This window comes from Pogoniulus pusillus, chromosome 9, assembly GCF_015220805.1.
Source record: "Pogoniulus pusillus isolate bPogPus1 chromosome 9, bPogPus1.pri, whole genome shotgun sequence".
Classification (NCBI taxonomy): domain Eukaryota; kingdom Metazoa; phylum Chordata; class Aves; order Piciformes; family Lybiidae; genus Pogoniulus; species Pogoniulus pusillus.
Genome location: NC_087272.1, coordinates 29160691 through 29178817, shown reverse-complemented (window position 1 = coordinate 29178817; position 18127 = coordinate 29160691). Strand labels below are relative to the sequence as shown.

At 41.1% G+C, this 18127-nt stretch overlaps 1 protein-coding gene across 4 annotated transcripts; it reads right to left on the bottom strand.

Annotated features, from left to right (window-relative positions):
* Window positions 1-18113, bottom strand: CNOT7 (CCR4-NOT transcription complex subunit 7). 4 transcript variants are annotated; one of them, XM_064149073.1, is made up of 7 exons: window positions 18017-18113; window positions 16709-16910; window positions 16199-16392; window positions 13016-13177; window positions 6600-6744; window positions 5372-5482; window positions 1-1706 (listed from the first exon to the last, which is right to left on the bottom strand). In XM_064149073.1, exons 2-7 carry the CDS (start codon window positions 16823-16825, stop codon window positions 1578-1580), a joined length of 858 nt encoding a protein of 285 aa, XP_064005143.1. In that variant the 5' UTR covers window positions 16826-16910; window positions 18017-18113; the 3' UTR covers window positions 1-1577. The 4 variants fall into 4 exon arrangements, with proteins under 4 accessions (XP_064005143.1, XP_064005142.1, XP_064005144.1 ...); XM_064149072.1 differs by having other exon boundaries at window positions 17982-18108; XM_064149074.1 differs by lacking the exon at window positions 18017-18113 and adding an exon at window positions 17845-17974.
* Between the last annotated feature and the right edge of the window lie 14 nt (window positions 18114-18127).

The following is an 18127-nucleotide window of genomic DNA, read 5'->3' as shown; positions in this document are numbered from 1 at the left end:
TTATGTAAGAAAACATTTCTTAGGCCTTTATTTACAAAAGCTTTAAAAACAAATACCCTCTGTTATGCAAATTATTTGTCGTTTAAAAAGGACCACCCAGTTACATCATCGTAACCCAATGAAGGGGAAAAAAAGTGTCTGATCTGTTGATTTAAAGTACAAGGTAAAACACAGTCATTTGGCAAACATCTGGAGATTCTTCTGCCATGGATTCCCGTGTGGAACAGGCACACACACACACACGCGCGCGGGCACGCTCACAATGTCGCACGTTCCATCATTTCAGGTTAGTATTTAGCTATTCAATACCAAAAATCCTTCCTGCACAACTGCTCTTCTGCACACGTGCTATGCAGAGTTCAGAATGTACTTCAGGGTCCTTTAGAACAATATATCTAAAATATATTGCTAAGATATACTCCAAAAAATAAACTAGCATTACACTCCTCAGGTAACTTTATTAGCTATAAGTTATATTTTGTTGTTTCACAACAAATATCTGTAACATGTCTCTGTAGCAACTACCAAAAAAGCATGATTTAATTGTCCTTCTAATTCAATTAAATAGGTTTTTTTTTTCTTCAGATCTTTGGGTTTTATATCTTCAACTAAACTGACTTCCAAAAAAATCGTCAAATCAAGTACATAATAAATAGGACTTCATAAAAAATCTGAGGTGTACTTTAGTAGAATAAAAGCTAAGAAGTTGATCAAGGGAAGTAAGCCATTACAAAACTCCTATTCCAATAGCCTTCAGCTCTCAGCTTAATGGCAAAAATGCTGATGTCATAGCTGTTCTTTTCCTGAAGGGTGTAAAGCTGTTTGTAAAAGCTTCTTTCCCTCCTCATGTTTTAAAGCAGCAGGTCAACCAGCAGTTGACACGTGCAGGACGTGTTTGAAGATGACTGAACACCAGCAAACTAACAGCAGTTACTATGATTTCAGTAGTTTGCTTTGCTGGAACAAACAGGTTATGCAGCAAAGTAAGTCATGTTCCGTGGGTTGAGATACCAAGGAAATGCAGCATGAAGCTGCTGAACTTGGCAGATGATTGTTTTCTAGCTGAGGGTAAAAGAAAGACACAAAACAAAACTTCAAATAAGACAGAGGATCTGAGTCAGAGTCACTCTCTAAAGTGCAAATTTGATGGTCCACAATCTTGAATAGCTAAAACACCTGCATACTGAAAGGAACAGACATGAATGGGGATGTTAGTTACAATCAGTGCCAGTTGACTTAGAGGAAGAGTAGGGAAAGAGACAAAACAACCTTGTATGATCAATATAGGTAAGTTTACCAGACTATTCATTATGATTTATCTTCCCCCTTCACTCTGCCACACTGACCCCTATACATGCTTCTTTACAAATGAGGCCACAATGTAACCCAGAAAATTTTACATATCAATAGTAAGATCAAAATCTGTGATAGGAACAGTCAAGTTTAGTACATAGAAAGGCAGAAAAGAAAGTGTGCCGAGAAAGGGGGAAAAAGCCTTATTGTCCAAGGGATTCAACCAGAGATAAAACCTATATACAAGCATGTGGAGGTCAAAAAAGACGGCCTTTCTCTTCATGTCATGACTGTTTGTTAGCTTCTTCTTCATATGCATTTCCTGTGCCATTTTGTACATAAGATGACCCCGAACCAAGGCCATATAAGTGGCCACAGTATTTGGCATCATCGATGTGATCTTCAAAGAACATCTGAAAAGTTAAGAGACACAAGATTGTCAAAGAACAGGTTCAGTTTAAAAAGAACTATAGAAAGGCTTTAAAATACTGCTTTATTTTCAGCCTATCAAACCCCGAGGTGCAAAAGATGACATAATTAACACACTCAACACATTAGCAAAGAGTGCTGTATGATGTGATTCTTTACAGTAAAGCTGTCAAGGAATAGAGTCAGTCTCCCTGAGCACCTTTCCTGGTGAAGTGGACAAATGGAACCTTTTGATACTTTTGTAGTATCATTCTCTTTTCTCCTACTGCAGCAGAGATATTTCTCTAACTGGTTTCTGTGGAGTTTCTCACAACAGGTATCTGCTTAGCATCCATACTCTACCTATTCCTTTCTCAGGGGTAAGGGATGTCCTGATACTCCACCTTGAAATGGAAGGTATGTCCTGATTTATATCATAAAGGTTTGAGGGTGAGGAGACTATTTGAGCACAAAAGGCTGTTCAGAGGAATGCAGCAAGATGCATTTCCAGCTAGTTCATCTGAGGCAGGGACTTCATTTAATAAGGAATAGTAAAAATAAACTGAATTTTGTACTAAGACTGCACTTAGACCTTACAAGTCTTAACTGCAAACAGAATATTGTGAAACTCCACCATATTCTAATGCTCTGTCTTTCAGACTTGCAAGCAAATTAAGCTATGCACACACACAAAAAAAAAATCACTCTAAAACCTTCACAGCAGCTCTGGACATTCCAGTGGTTGACATTCCGAGTCATTGCCACCATTAGAAACCTAAACCAGCCAGAATCACACAGGAGCAGAGCAGATGCAACAATCTAAGCGCAGAAGACCACAAAAATCTAGGCAAGCTGAAAACTTCTCCCTTCAGGCTTTGCTCTTAGCAGAGCAGTCTGGATAGAAAGTTCTGTACAGCAGGAACTGGAGATCTCAATTGAAAGTTCTAAAGTTGCCAGCAGTACTTCAAGAAACAAAGAGGTAGGAATCCCCCAAAACAGCAGTCCTCTCGTTGATAGTATCATTTTTTAAAGTACTTCTGATGGGAAGGAAGAGATCAGTAAACGTTTTGGGCTGGCACTCCAAATTCCATCGAGCAAGTTGCAAATCCCTCACAGCAATTAATTAAAAAAAATATACCTCTAAAAGCACTGCAAAATGAAGTTTTTTCCCACTCATAAATGCATTGTTAAACAATGAGCTCTACTGAAAAGGCTTTAAAAAACACATTAACTGCAGTTCTCTCTGCTGACTGCTGCGTCCTTATTTAGAAATGCTCTACTTGCAGGGCATCTCTGGAAGTATTGGGAAAAAATACAGCTAGCCTAATCAGTCTGGCTTTCTTGACTTAAGCAAGTGTTTTGCCCTAAAAAAGCCTCAAACTTTTATTTCTCCCACAAAGAAATTTTGGTAATCAGAAAGCTTACTTGCCATCCAACACAAACTGCACATCACTGGTTTGAACTGCTTCCTCCAGAAAACTAACCTGAAAAGCAGCATCTTCGGCATGACCATCATATACTTCCCCTTTATCTCCCTTGGATTTTGTTTCAGATTCAAAAGTGAAAGATTAACAACACCAGGCAGACAGCAGCTTGCTGCACTGGACTGGCATTATGCCAGAAACACAATCCCCACTATTTCATCTGTAGCACATGACCTGCTTGACAAGGGCTAACAGTTCCAGCAGAAGCAGAACTGTTACGATCAGCAAACCACCTTAAATCAAAGCATTTATTTTTCACCTGCTGTCTCACCACTACTTGTCAGAATCTTGTGGTTATTTTCCCTTTTACACCTCAGCATACAATATGAAACTTTATGGAAATATGAGGTTTGCTATTGCCAGCCCTTCTGGCATGATAAATGACACCAAACTGCTGGCAGAATGCCATCTTCAGACACACTGGCATCCACTTCCCAGCAGAGGCCCATCCAGCGTTTGTTCTGCTAATGCAAAATACGCTTGTCTGAGGCACGCAGACAATCAGCAAGCAAATGTGAAGCCTGTAAGACCCAGCCTCCTCACTGCAAACCCTGAATCACAGAATCATAGAATCAACCAGGTTGGAAGAGACCTCCAAGAGCATCAAGTCCAACCTAGCACCCAGCCCTAGCCAATCAACTAGACCACGGCACTAAGTGCCTCATCCAGGCTTTTCTGGAACACCTCCAGGGAGGGCAACTCCCTGGGCAGCCCATTCCAATGCCAATCACTCTCTCTGGCAACAACTTCCTCCTAACATCCAGCCTATACTTCCCCCGGCACAACTTGAGACTGTGTCCCTTTGTTCTGTTGCTGGCTGTCTGGGAGAAGAGACCAGCCCCCACCTGGCTACATCCTCCCTTCAGGTAGTTGTAGACAGCAATGAGGTCCCCCCTGAGCCTCATCTTCTCCAGACTAAACACCCCCAGCTCCCTCAGCCTCTCCTCATAGGTTTTGTGTTCCAGGCCTCTCACCAGCTTTGTTGCCCTTCTCTGGACACGTTCCAGCACCTCAACATCTCTCTTGAATTGAGGAGCCCAGAACTGGACACAGTACTCAAGGTGTGGCCTGACCAGTGCTGAGTACAGAGAAAGAATAACCTCCCTTGTCCTACTGGCCACACTGCATAACCTTTCAGAACATAAGTTAATCTGTGCTTTACCCAATGGTAAGGAACAAAACTATGGACATTGTTCTTAGAGCCCAAAAGTTACTACTATTACTTAAGAAAGACACTGAACTGTTGGAGTGAGTCCAGAGGGCAGGAGCACCTCTGCTATGAGTGTTAGGGCTCTTCAGCCTGGAGAATACTTTGAAGAGACCTTGTAGTAGCCCTCCAGTATGTGAAGGGGGCCTACAGAAGGGCAGGGGAGGGACTATTTACAAGGTCTTGTAATGGCAGGACGAGGAGTAATGGGTTTAAACTGGCAGAAGGAAGATATAAACTAGATGTTAGGAAGAAGTTCTTTACAGTGAGGGTGGTGAGACATTGGAACAGGTTGTTCAAGGAGGCTGCGGATGCTCCATCCCCGGAGGTGTTCAAGGCCAGGCTGGATGAGTCCTTGAGCAGCCTGCTCTAGTGGGAGGTGTCCCTGCCTATGGTGGGGGATTGGAACTAAATGATCTTCGAGATCTCTTTTAACCTAAACCATTCTATGACTCTATGGGCATACCTACAAGCCTGCAAGTTCAGCTAGAACTGGCTAGCCAACACTTCTCCCCTCATGCAGGCCTGTCTCAGGCAGAACTGCATGCCAGCTGAGTACCACTCTGAGCAAAAGCTCAAAAAAAAAAAAAGGGGTTGAATATGGTCATCTAGAAAGGAACCTGGCTCTGGTAGCTCAAACTTCACTGCAGCGGCCACCTAGGCAAAGGGACCCTGCAAAACAAGGTTGGGGGAGAGAAGAAACCCCACAAAAAATCCAAAGGCCAGACACAAGCTGGGTACTGGAAGCAACACACACTCACAGGACTAAAGCAGGGAATCAGCACGGCTGGCTCATACCTACTCTAGGGACTATACAGGCAGCCTTATGTTTGTCAAAAAGGGAGTGACCCATGAAGCCCCTCAGAGACATCCTTAAAGCATTTATCTTACAGGCTGATTCCGTTAAGTATCGGAACAAGTAATTCCATCTATCACAGCACATCACTATCATGGAGATAAACCAAATAGATCCACTTACTTCTCTCATTTTGAAAAAGGCCATTCCTGTGAGTAAAGAATCAGATCCTGCCTGATGCTGTGGTCCTATCCTTTCAAGCTCTAACTGTTCAGCCACTTCTTGTAGTCCACCCTGAAAGAAAAAACAAACATTGTTAACTGCTGAATCAAATCAGAGGTTCTTGGCCATCTGCCAATAACAACTCTAGGTGTACTTTTCCTACTGACTGAAAAGGAAATCTCATCTTCAACAACAATTCGATTAACCAAAGAATTGACACAATTTATTTCCCACACCAGTAGAGTATTGCTTAAAAGTTATATACTCTGTTTGTTTATTCCAGAAAGAAACAGGATTATAAACCACACACATATCACTAGTTCAGCAAGACTAAGTGGCAAGACATCCATTAGGACATAGCTGTACTACAATCCGTGTTCTTTCCCTGCAAGTTCTCATTAAGCAAGCTTACAAGATGATCAAGTTACTTCCCATAAAAGCAGCAAGTCATTAATTACCTCAGATGAACAATGCACCTCATTCCAGCAGCCATCCCAACTCATGCAGTTCTTTGGCAAGCCAAGCTGTTAACAATCCCTGTAGCATCTTTCTTTGTCTTGCTCTCTTCCCTTTCACATACTTAGTTCCAGTTTCCATTCATTCTCCATTCTAACACAGTACCCACATTTTATGCCTGATAGACCATGCCAATTAGTATCCCTGCCATGAGGGATTAGTTTCTAGCATTGCATTATTATTCCTAGAAATCATGTTGTCCCTGAACATATGCGGCTGTTTATCTTCTCTTATAAGGCAATCAATCTGAAACATTCTTCCTTCAGTCCTCTTCCCAAGACACTTCCACAGCATCATCACTGCAATCACCCTTACCAAGATGACTACAGTCCTTAAGTGAACTGGGCAATGAGATGAAAGTATATGAAACCCATCAACTGTCACAGCTTGAGAAGTCAATGATTAATTCCAAACATGTGTTTACCATCTGTCAGCAAAGACTGGGCACTATAAATACAGTACCAATTTGCTATTTTTGCTGATAAGTGGTTAGAAAAATTGGTGTGTGCTCCTGCCTGCTTCTATCCATAGCCTTTAATATTAAATGTATAAGCCTTGAGACAACAATGCTGAATATGTACTGTCAAAGCAAAATAAGAAGAGCAGTGTGTTTAAGTAGAAAACTCTGTCTCCAAACCCAGAATCTGTTCTGAGCCATTAACAGGTTGCTTACCTTCAGATTTTTACAACTCTTCATGAGATACTTGACATCATAGATGACAGGGAAAAACAATCGCAGTATCTCAAAGAAGTCCAGCTCTTCTTCAGGTAAATTAGAGTTTGTCAGGATTTTGATTAGATAGCCAAAGTCATATCCACTGGAAGGAAATAACAAAAACAATGTAAGTAACTGGGAGGCATCCTGCTCACTTCCAGTAAGGCTGTGTTATACAAACAGGATTTTTTGCTTAATGTCAAAGCAATTAAGACTGACTCATTATAAAAGCCTAAGCCTCAGAGTAAATGGCCTCATTGCAGACTCCAGAGAAAATATTTTAAGTTAGTCTGAATGAGGCCAAATGAAGCAGCACAAAGATCAAGACGTAGAGAAACTCCTATAGGTAGAAGCAACGTCGTGCTGCTGGGGCTTCATTTCACACTGGATTAGTTCGTTTCACACAGTTTCTCACTACAAATTGAATGAGAGAGACTGCTCCAGTTCTTGAAATCCACAGCATTAAGGAGTTTCCAGAGCCAACACATTTATATGTGGAGGGAAGTTTCAGCAATGGAGAAAAGCAGATTATCTTTCAACTCTCTTAATTAAATTGGCATACATCTGATAACTGAAACATTTAAAAGCTTGGAAATTATTTGGAGGCAAGGACAGAGTAAGTTGGAAACTTTTGTGTAAGTAGCAGGAGGCAGCAAGATAGTGAAGCAGTACAGCTTTGGTAGAATGGAAACCAAAGTATCAACGGCAGACAAGAGTTTGGCAAGATTTCTTTCTCAATAGCTTGACTGAAGAAAGGACACAGGAATGAAGTGTGGCAGTAAAAGGAGACACTATTTTCATAGAAGGTTGTAAGAGGAAACAGAGGGTTTTAAAGCACAGCAAAGACAGATGTACAGTATTAAAACAGACCTGAATACTACAATAAAGGGGCAGCAATGAGGAGTTACCTGCTTACCTAGAAAGGCAGAGGCTACAAGACAGATCATGCATGATCAGCAAACTGATGCATTCTGACCTCTCCTACAGGATTGCTCATGCACACTGAACTACATGGGACACTGATACTCTCTTTTCCTTGTTTAGGTTTGCACTGAACCACCTGAGTTTCTAGATTTTGTCAACATGCAATTTTAGAAGTGTCCATACCACAAAAATGAGAACACAGTAGGGCTGCCTCTGCCAAAGGCTGCACCAGTTCTGCAGCTAAGGGAACCTTAATCTTTAACGAAGACAATTCATGTGAATAGGTGGTCATGAGAGCCTCCAGATCCCCTGTTTAAGACCATGTCCATCTTTGATTACATGGGAATCACACTTGAAAATCAAGAACTTTGCAACTTGGTAAATACCAACCAAGACCTTTAATTGTGAGAGAAGCAATACAGAAAACAAATCAGTTAATATCACTGTAATACTGATTTAGGGTGATTTAGCATCTACAGAGGATGGAGACTTCTGACGTAGGTTTCCAGGCTTTAGCTTAAACCCTCAGGGCAAAAAGGATTGTTTTTTTGTACCTTCTGCATATGATTATGTTCTCTACATCATCTTCATGTAATGAATTTCTAGCCAGAGGGTAGAAAAGCTTGGACAGAATGGGAATGAACAGATTGTTCACTAGAAGTCCATTAGTATAGGATATATACGAAAGGTACAGATGATTGAAGGTCTCCTATGGGAATTTCCCAATGCTCTGAACAGGGATTTCATGTTAAATGAATCCTGCACTGCATCTGGTGCTTTGAAGCCATGTTGGCAGCACTCCAATCTTCACAGCAGCAGCCACTGGCCAGGGAACAAGGTGCCAAAGATAAAGAAGGAGTTTAGCTTAATTTAACAAAGTAAAAAGCTGTAGTACATTGGGCAAACAGTAGCTAGGAAACTTAATTTTATTAAATCACTCATGTCAGGGAGGAGTTGTTGGGAAGCCTGTATCAGCATACAGAAAAAAGCCACATTACTAGAAAAAATGCTGTTTATAAAAATGCAAAAAAAGACTGTTCAGGATTAAGCAGATTTGCAAATCTAGAGATCAGAGAGCTTACTAACTCATTGAACTCCCAACATCGGTCATCCTTGTGGCTCAAACATAACAGCCACATTAAAGCTTCTGAAGTCAAGAATGTAGTATTTATGCTCCTTGTCAGAAATAAAAACTCATGTACATAACTGAATTACTAGGAAGCTCTCAAACACTTCAGTTTCTATTCAGACAAAATACTGTAAGAAAAGTCAAGATTCATGTACTCTTTGTATTGAGAGGCAGCAGACTATCGTAAATCTACAATTTAGATGACTATTTTTCCCTTGCAGATTCTAGCAAATTCCTTTATTCTAGGATTCCCATGCAGAAAAAGGGAACAGTATTTCTGAACAGGCATGATCAGCCTTCCACTGCATGACAGCATTCAGTCAGACAGCTGTACTTGGATCCTAAGCCTGGGTTAGTTTTAGCTGGTTCTACCAAGTAATGTCCCACATCCCTCAGGTTCCAGCTGCTTACAATTAGTCACACAGTGCTTGTAATAATCACAAGCCACACTTTACTAATCACAATGTAGTATCAAGGCATTTACATAGTCTTTTTAGTATACTTTTTGGAGGTAATATGCTCCAGCCATCCAAGCTTACACAGAGATAAGAGCTGTCACTGCCAAGACTGCAATATATCTAGTTAAAAAAAATGTTGTGTGCCCACTCTGAATGCTAACAGAAGGGTAAGAAAGTCCACAGTGAGCAATTATGTAATTACCTGCTCATTAAAGAAGTTTTTTTCTAATCCTCTAACAGGCAATTAGTGGTTGGTTTACACCCTGAGGCACACAGGCTTCCTTTCCTTAAAAAGCTTTCACCATTTTGAACATAATCATCTAAAGTTACTTAGTGCAGCTAGCCACAATCCCTGCAGCTATGCAGAAACATAAAGCACCCGTGCAACCATTGCTTTTCCCCTTTATTGCCCCCCTCCCTCCCCCCACTGAACAGCTGGGAAAACAACAACGAACAGTTGTGTGCCACAGAACCATGGAAAAGATCAAAAAAGTGCAAAATCTGTACTTCTTTCCCTTACTACCCAGAAAAAATTCAGCCTGCCAATTAACAATGATGTCGACTCCAAAATAAATCAAAACCTGACAAAAATGTCACAGCTTCACTTCATGTTATCACTGGCTAATATGAATGAACCAACAGATTAAATATTACTGAAATCAGTTAGACACAAATGATTATTGAAATACAGCAGCTTGAAACTTTTCAGATTCCCCCAAACATCTTGGTTAAGATGCATGCTTGCATTGAGCCTCCAGACAGACTAAGAAGGGGCACACAGAGGTAGGCACTCATAGCTTCAGACTAGTCAGGTGAGCACCCACAAATACAACCTTTGACTTGTCCTGTTTTATAACTTGTTAAACCGCCAAACACTCACAGCTCTCTAGACTGAGAAGAATCCGGAAGTCAAGGGGCTTCCCTCTTCTCCCTGACTGATACAAAAGCTCTGATGGAGTTGCAGTATAGAACTGGTGACAGTGCATGTTTCCCCATTCGTGCCTGGCAGAACTGCAGGCCCACAGACATTTGCCAATAGCTGAGGATGCCCAGGCAGCTCCATCGAATACAGAGAAAAAAGTACACAAACAAAACTTATTTGAGAAGCTAAGAGTTTTGAAACAAACTACAGAAGTTGCTCATCAAAATCAAACACTGGGAAACACAACAAAAGCAAAGCATAACCTCACACTCTGAGAAAGGAGTAATTCCCTTCTACCTTCTACTTAGAAAAGGTTTGTAAATGTTGAGGGGTAGTAGCAGCAAAACCACTATGGAAACAGAAGCCATAAACAGCATAGTCAGCAAAGAACTACTGCATGGGGAGCCTACATGAAACCAATTTTCAACTGAGCTATCCCACTATTTATGTTTCCACTGACAGAACATAACCACAATCAACCCAAGATACATTCAGAAACAGATGTTTACTTCTTTGTGGCACATTTTATGTGACCCATGCTCATTTATGGCTTTGTGCAATCTCGGCTTCCTCAGAAGTTAACCCACTGCTCTGAGGATTTGCACTCAAGATATCAACATGCTGTCAAGCACAAAACCCTTTAAACGTCACATTCAAGCAGAGCTGTAGGTAATCACTGTTTGACAAACATTAGAATTCTTCTTAAGACAGTGATTTATCAAAAGTCATTTCCAGTGAAGAACCTCATTTTAGCACAGGACTTTAATAAAACCATTCCAACCCCCCTTCATAAACTGCACTAGTAGAAACAGCATGTTTGCACCACCCTTAATCAGCCTATTAGTCAAGAATCACACTAAATCAGTACAGTTGTGCCTTAAAAAGACTTCCTAGTGTAGAAATGGCTCAGGTATTCTTTTGCTAGAATAGCTTACATTGAGGTCAGTTACTAAGCAATACTGGAGGAAATATTTTGTAGCTGCTTCTACATGGCCATGTCTATTGATGGAGGTGGCCCCTGCAAGGAGCCTCCTCTCCTCTTCTCCTGAACCACCCAAGACATTTTACTGTAGTCAAGTGTAAATCAAATTCACACATAAGAGCCCATAATAATGGGTTTAAGAAACCAAAACAAACTTAATTCACTAATTTAGCCTTTGTAGTTATTTTGTTGCAGTTCATGACATTCTCATTTCAATATTTTTCCCCAAGGTGCCATCCTAGTAGCAAGGTAACAAAATAGTCTTATTTTAAGAGTCATACTGTGAGTCAAGACAGCTGCACGTGGAAAGCGTAGGCAGATTAGGCAGTAAATACACTCAAAGAGGATGCTTTAAACTATATTTGCTTTCCACTGCCTCCTCCTTTTGGAAAGTCAGTCTAACACTCTGCAACAGATTGTTATATGCACCTTTCTATTACTGTCTACCATTCCTTGCTGAAGCCCATCTTTACGTTTCAGTTGGTTAATGTTATAAATACTACCTAATTCCATGTGACTTTCTCTCCTCCAGCATCCAAGATTTACTACTTCAGGATGAAGAATTATTTTGTTCCTAATTTCATCTATATATTGCCACCCACCAATGCAGCATGTGGGATAAACAATAAGGCTGTAAGGACACTCCTATTCTCGGCTGAAACATTTGCTATACCTTTGTTGACTTGTTTAGCAGCCAGCGTTTAAGATGTCAATTTGAGGGCATTACACAGCAATAAGCCTTCAAAGCCACTGTTGCTAACAAGAACTGCAAATTACCTCTGGCATATAGCTGACTATACAACAGCTATTTATCCTGGTCTCAGCTGGGAAATGAGTCAATTTTCTTCCTAGTAGTTGGTACAGCATTATGTTTTGGATTTAGTATGAGAACGATGTTTTGTACACATACATGCTTTCAGTTGTTGCTAAATAGCATTTACTCTAAGTACTACTGCTGAAGACTTTTCAGCTTCTCACGCTCTGCCAGCAAGGAGGTGCATAAGAAGCTGGGAGCATGGCCAGGACAGCTGACCTGAACCAACCAAACAGATGTTCCATACTATAGGTTGCCATGCTCAGTATGTAAACTGGGGGGATTTGGCCAGGAGTGGCAGATCACTGCTCAGGAACCAGTTTGGCATTCATCAGTGGGTGATGAGCAATTGCACTGTGCATCACTTGTTTTTCTTGGGTTTTATCTCTGTTTTTGTTATCTTCACTATTACATTTTATATTTATTGTTATTATTTAACTTCAGCCATTAAGCTGTTCTTAACCCACTAATTTTAACTTTTTTTGCTCAGTCTCCTCCCCATCCCACTGGGAAGGGGAGAGGACTGAGTGAGCACGTGCATCACACTTGCTGGCTGCAGCTAAATGATGATACTAATGCAGAAGTTTTTGAAGTGTTACATTTTATTAATCCCCAAAGATCTTTTGTATTGTGACAGATTCATAGATTAAGCATTTGCATTTATACTTCTACTTCGAAGCTGAGCTCCTGTGATGGAATTAAGGCCTATTAGGGCTCTCCTTCCAAGCTGAGTCATTTTCAGATTCCCAGACTATCAGATTTTAAACAAATTTAAGTGCTTTGCACAACACTGACAATCCAGCAATCTCTCCCAGGAGACAAACAATATTTGCTTAAGAATGGTTTGCTTCTATCAGGATTACTATTTCACTCGCAGATATGACATTAAAAAAAGCACAATGCCACCTTGTGGCTTACATGTTTTCCAGTTCTCTGGTTGCAGGGTGAACACCAAAACCAGAACACTACTACCAGTCTGTACATTCTATTCTTCTAATACTGAATGGTGCTACAGGTATTACAGCAGAAGTATTTTCTAAGCCTTACCAACCAAGACAGGTGCTACACATGCACCGTCAGGGGTGTACCACTGAAGACACGAAACGCAAGGTTGCAAACTCCAACACTTGACGTGATGAGCTTACCTGTGGAAGGAAAGCCACTTGACGCCTTCACACAGCACAACTCCTGATGTCATAAGCAGTTCTGCAAAGTACTGTGTCTCAATTCCTTCTTCTTCATGCTTTTTAAACTGGATACCAGATGTTGTCAACAGTTCAATAGAGTCCTGGGCATACATATCTTCTCTAAAAACAGAGAAAGGACAAGCAAGTTTTCAAAAACTACAAACCTCAGCAATAATAAACCTTTCTTTATTTTGCTATTCATTCCACAAACTTCACTAGTAGATAGAGATGACCTGATTTTGTTCTGTGTTACTTAGAAAACCAACCACCTTTCATAGCTCTTGTCAACTTTCACTAGCACTTCACCACTCCTGGCAGCTCCATTCTTGCTTCCTTCACAAAAAAAAGCATAGTTCCCAATCTTCTCCTGTTTACTTCAACCCTTCCTATTCCTATATACAAAGTTAATGGAGGAACATAGCTATTAACGCTGTAAGTACTTGGCCAGTAGGCCAAGTAAGAGGTATTACTTGAACTCTGGCAAATTAAACTTAACAGCTGAAGCACTAACACATCACATTACAAACTTAGGAATAAGTACACTCCATATCACAGTGTTGTATTAGTCCTGTGGAGAGCATTTCCCACATTTCTTGTGATTTAACTAAATGTTTAGACACACTCCTCAACACTTCCTTTTTGCTACAACTGGAAAGTATTTGCACATCTAGCCAGTCTTTAAAATTCAAGTAGCCTAACATTTGTTTTTCAAACAACCAGCTTCAAATTTTAACATCCATGTTTTGGACTCAAAACTTAATATGGGAAAAAAAAACCCTTATGCCTTGTTTGATCCCCTCTTATCCCTCTATTTTTTCCCTTTTCCACTAACACATCTGTAAAGTTTTAAGGATTTTGCGATTAAATGGATGTGGTTTTTTTGCCTGAAGTTTAATCTACATCATCATAAAGACACAGAATGGTTAACTGGTGGAAAAAACCAAACATGGCTCTACTTTGAGGATAATGTTTATCTGAAGTGTTTACAACGCACTATTCAGTGTACAACACACTTCAGTGTACAGTTTTCAATTAAAAAACCCAACCAAATAAACCACCAAAAACACACAAACCAGAGGACAATCGATGTATCTAACTTGATTATTATATTTCTTATACCTAAATACCATGTCATCATTCATCAGAACATAATGATACACCATCAAGATATGCTGCTGTTGTCCTTTTTCCCTCCCTCCCACACAAAGGCACATCGGTTCCCCAGCTTTAACTCATCAGCTTCGCAACACCTGTCCATCTCCTTGAGACAAAGTACACATCCAAACCAAATATGCTTATTTCACAGAAACATTTTAATTCTAGTTTGTTGCTCTGCATTTATCAGGTGGATAGTTAGGTTGAGAAATATTTATGGTCTTTAAAAGCTCACCATAACAAGACTTGACTGGAATAACACAAAAAAAACCCCAGCCTTCTAGGAACAGTCAACAGCTGTTTTACTTTAAGAGAACACTGGGCACAATGCCACTTCCCAAAATGAAGTTTAGAAACAGACAAAACTAAGTAATTTCTCCACCCACAGGGGAAAAAAAATCATGTTTCATGCAACACTTCTAGTTTACTTTTTTGCATAAAATCTCTCCCAAGAACCAGTAAGAAATTAATTGACTACCTATACCTTGCCTTACTAAACTGGCTTATTTGTGCAACATCTGGCACAAATGGATGTAAAAAGTACTTTTGCTTTCAATTGCTTGACATAACCAGACCTTCAAAGCTTAGAAAATAAAACAAACATAAGCTCTTCTTCCCAGGTCACAGTCTGGAAGTCAGTGATTAAACTCCTTGCTTTATTCCCATACTTAAAGGGATTAGCATTTTTCTACTAAGACAGTGAAAAACTTCCATTCAACTTTTACACAACCAAGTTTAGAAACACTAAAAAACCAAATTATCCTTTTCTTTCAAGAGGTGCTTCAAACAAAACTAAAACGAGCATGCTACTCCTCAGACCAAACTGATTTGTGTCAAGCCACAGGCTCGGCTCGTTGAGAAAAGCAGAAGGATCACACAAGACAGCAGCACTTCTTTTTCTCTGTTTAAGAGCCCTGATTACTTTGAAAACAAGTTGTACTTTTTAGTTTGGCTTGGGATTTTTTTACTGTTTTTACCTGCAGTGAAAAAAACCCAAACTGTTCTCTAAAACTCCTTTGTAGGCTGCAGTTTTACCTCATTTATATCAAGATGTCCAGTGATCAACTTGGAACCCAAATACTTCAACACGTTTGAGAAGTGTTTGAAACACCAATACTCAACTCAGGCCATATGAAAAACCTATCAGATCAATTATGTTTACTTCAGGAAGAAATGCAATCAACCTTGTTGATTACTTTTGTCTAGAGATGTAATTACGACTCCAGAGTGAACTGTCTCACTGAAAATTTCAAGCTAACACTTAAGCTTAACATTGATAAAAAATCACACTGTCAAATAAAGTTCACAGTACTATTTCAACACACAGGAAAAAAACACCTTGCATTTTAACCACACTTTAGACAAAATAATTCAGAAGAAAAACCTCCACAGAGGAAATTTTAAGAGTAGCTTAACAGAGCAAGTTGCTTTGAAAATGCAAAAGCCAATGCAGTATTAAAAAGCTGGCAATATTTTACTGAGAATATTATCTGGAACTTCTTGCAAGTGTCTTCACAGGAACATTACTTTAAAGAGAACAGAGCACACTTGCTTCAGAACTTGCTGACAATGTTTGCCATACTTTTTTTTTGGTCACCTCAGTAACTTTACCACCATGTGAAGAAAAGAAGTGTATTTTCTGTTTAAAACTGTGCAAAGAAACGACATGCAACTTCTGTAACAACTAGCAAGTGTTAAACCGAGCAGAAGCATTTGGAAATGCTAAACACGAAAATGCAGAGCTAACTTTTGTACTAATTTTAAATGCCTCTTTTCAAAACTCATGCAGAAGTTTTTGACCAAATTACCAATAAACACAGACTGCATAAAACTGAGGGAAGAAAGCAGGTGCTTGAGTGATGCAAAACGTTCTCACAAAGCATTTCTGTTATTCCAATCACATGCATAAAAATTGCAGTAACTTTGACAAGCTATACTACACTTTCAGTAGGTCAGAAACATACAGCACAGACATTTAACACTTACGTTAAATTAAATTTAAAATTGAATTGCCAAGTTGAAGTTCCTGGAGGGTATTCTCCTTGCTCGTTCATAAATGTCAGTCCTAGCTGAATTATTTTTAGCAAGTCTACGTTGCAGCGTAGTAACTGGTACTGATAGTCTGCATTGCTTCTGAATTCTCCAATAGGCCTTGCAACTACTCCTGGAAATTCTGTATCCTGCAGGAATAGGAGTAAAACTTCAACAAAACATATTCATCAAAAATTTACATGATTCATTTTTCATACAACTTATTTCAAGCATCTAACAGGTTCATAGCTGAAGAGTACTGTGTGCAAATTTAGCTTTTAAAAAGGGAATATGTTAGGATCCCATCATATGCATCGTGTTAATTCAACATTACGAATCCATTCCTCTCTCAATGAAAACAGATGCTCATGTTTCATAGCTTTTGTTTAGCAACATTAAATAAAGTCATCAGGTGGTCACGCTTTTTGTAACCATTTGCTAGATAAACATCAAGAGTCCACTTACCATAGCTACATAGTTATACTTCCGTATAACCTGACGAATTTTCTTCATCTCTTCATCTAAGTTACAAGCCCAAACTTCACAGATTCTTTGGCTATGATCTACGGTAGCTGCTGGCATAGTGGGGGGCTTTAGAGACCATACATCAAAAGTTACACTTAACTGGGTATCAGTTTCATAGAGATGACTTTAATTTTCTTTTTATCTAAAAGACAAAAAAAATTATGACACTGTAAGTTCTTATTCCTCACAGTTTAAGTTCTTATTGCTCATTTATAAAAAAAATAAAAATAAAAGCTTAAAGCCCAGGATCAAGCTTTATTCTTCAAAATTGCATAGAATCAACACAGCCACCAAAACCATAAGAGTTTCGGTTTTGTGGGTTCAGATACCTTTCTACAACTAAAACCCTACGATTTTGTTAGACACTTGCACGAAGCCATGCAAACCAGCAAAGCGCTCGACAGACAGAGGAGATATCCAAAGCCACAACAAGGGTTACCTAATCCCAGAGGTTTTAAGAGCACAGTCCTGTGGATCCCACGGCTGCGTGCAATACGAAACGAAGTGGCAAAGCGACTACTTATGTTACGCCACGGCCGGGGACACTAGACGACTAACAGCCGTCCAGGCAACCTCCTGGGGAGAAACTTTTCCGTTCGGACGGGCCGCGTTACACCAGACAGCGGTGCGAGGAGACTGAAACGCAGGGTTCAATAAACTCGGGACTCATACCGGAGCTGAGTGCCTCCTCATGTGTACAAAGCCTTAAGAGCTCTCGAAGAGCCGCAGAGCCCGCCCTGCGCGGCAGGAAGCACCCCTTAATGAGATGCAATGGTGAACGGGCTGCCTCGGCTTACTCCCTGCGTTCTGGCCCAGGGCCGGGAGAAGCACCGTTCCCAAGCCCGCCTCCGGCGGCACCCGCGCTGCCCACGAAAACACCACTCCTCCGCAGCAGGTCGTCGCGGCTCCCGGTAAGGCCGAAAGGCCTCCGCGGTGCTGCCTCGGACACGACAGGGATACGGACAGACCGAAGGAACGGGATTACCGGGTCACTCCCCGCTCCCTCCCCCTGCCCTGCTCCCCGCGGCTACCGCCGCTCCTCCATCCCTCGCTCGCTCGCTCGCTCATTCACTCACGCTCTCGGGCGAGCCGGGCCGGGCCAGGCTGGGCCGCAGCGGGTCTGCAAGGCCCCGCGGCGGCCCCCAACGCCCTGGAGCCGCCAGTCACCGCGCGGGACGCAGGAAGCGCTGCCCCCTCCGCACAAAGCCATTACCTCATCGCTGCGCGCCGCGGCCTCTCGCCCCTCACCTCTGACCGACGGCGGGGACGCCAATCACCGGCCGCGCCGTCCCGCCTCCATCCCGCCGGCCTCCCTCCGCCGTGCGGCGCGTCACTGCCGCTCGGTGTGACGTCCCTGCG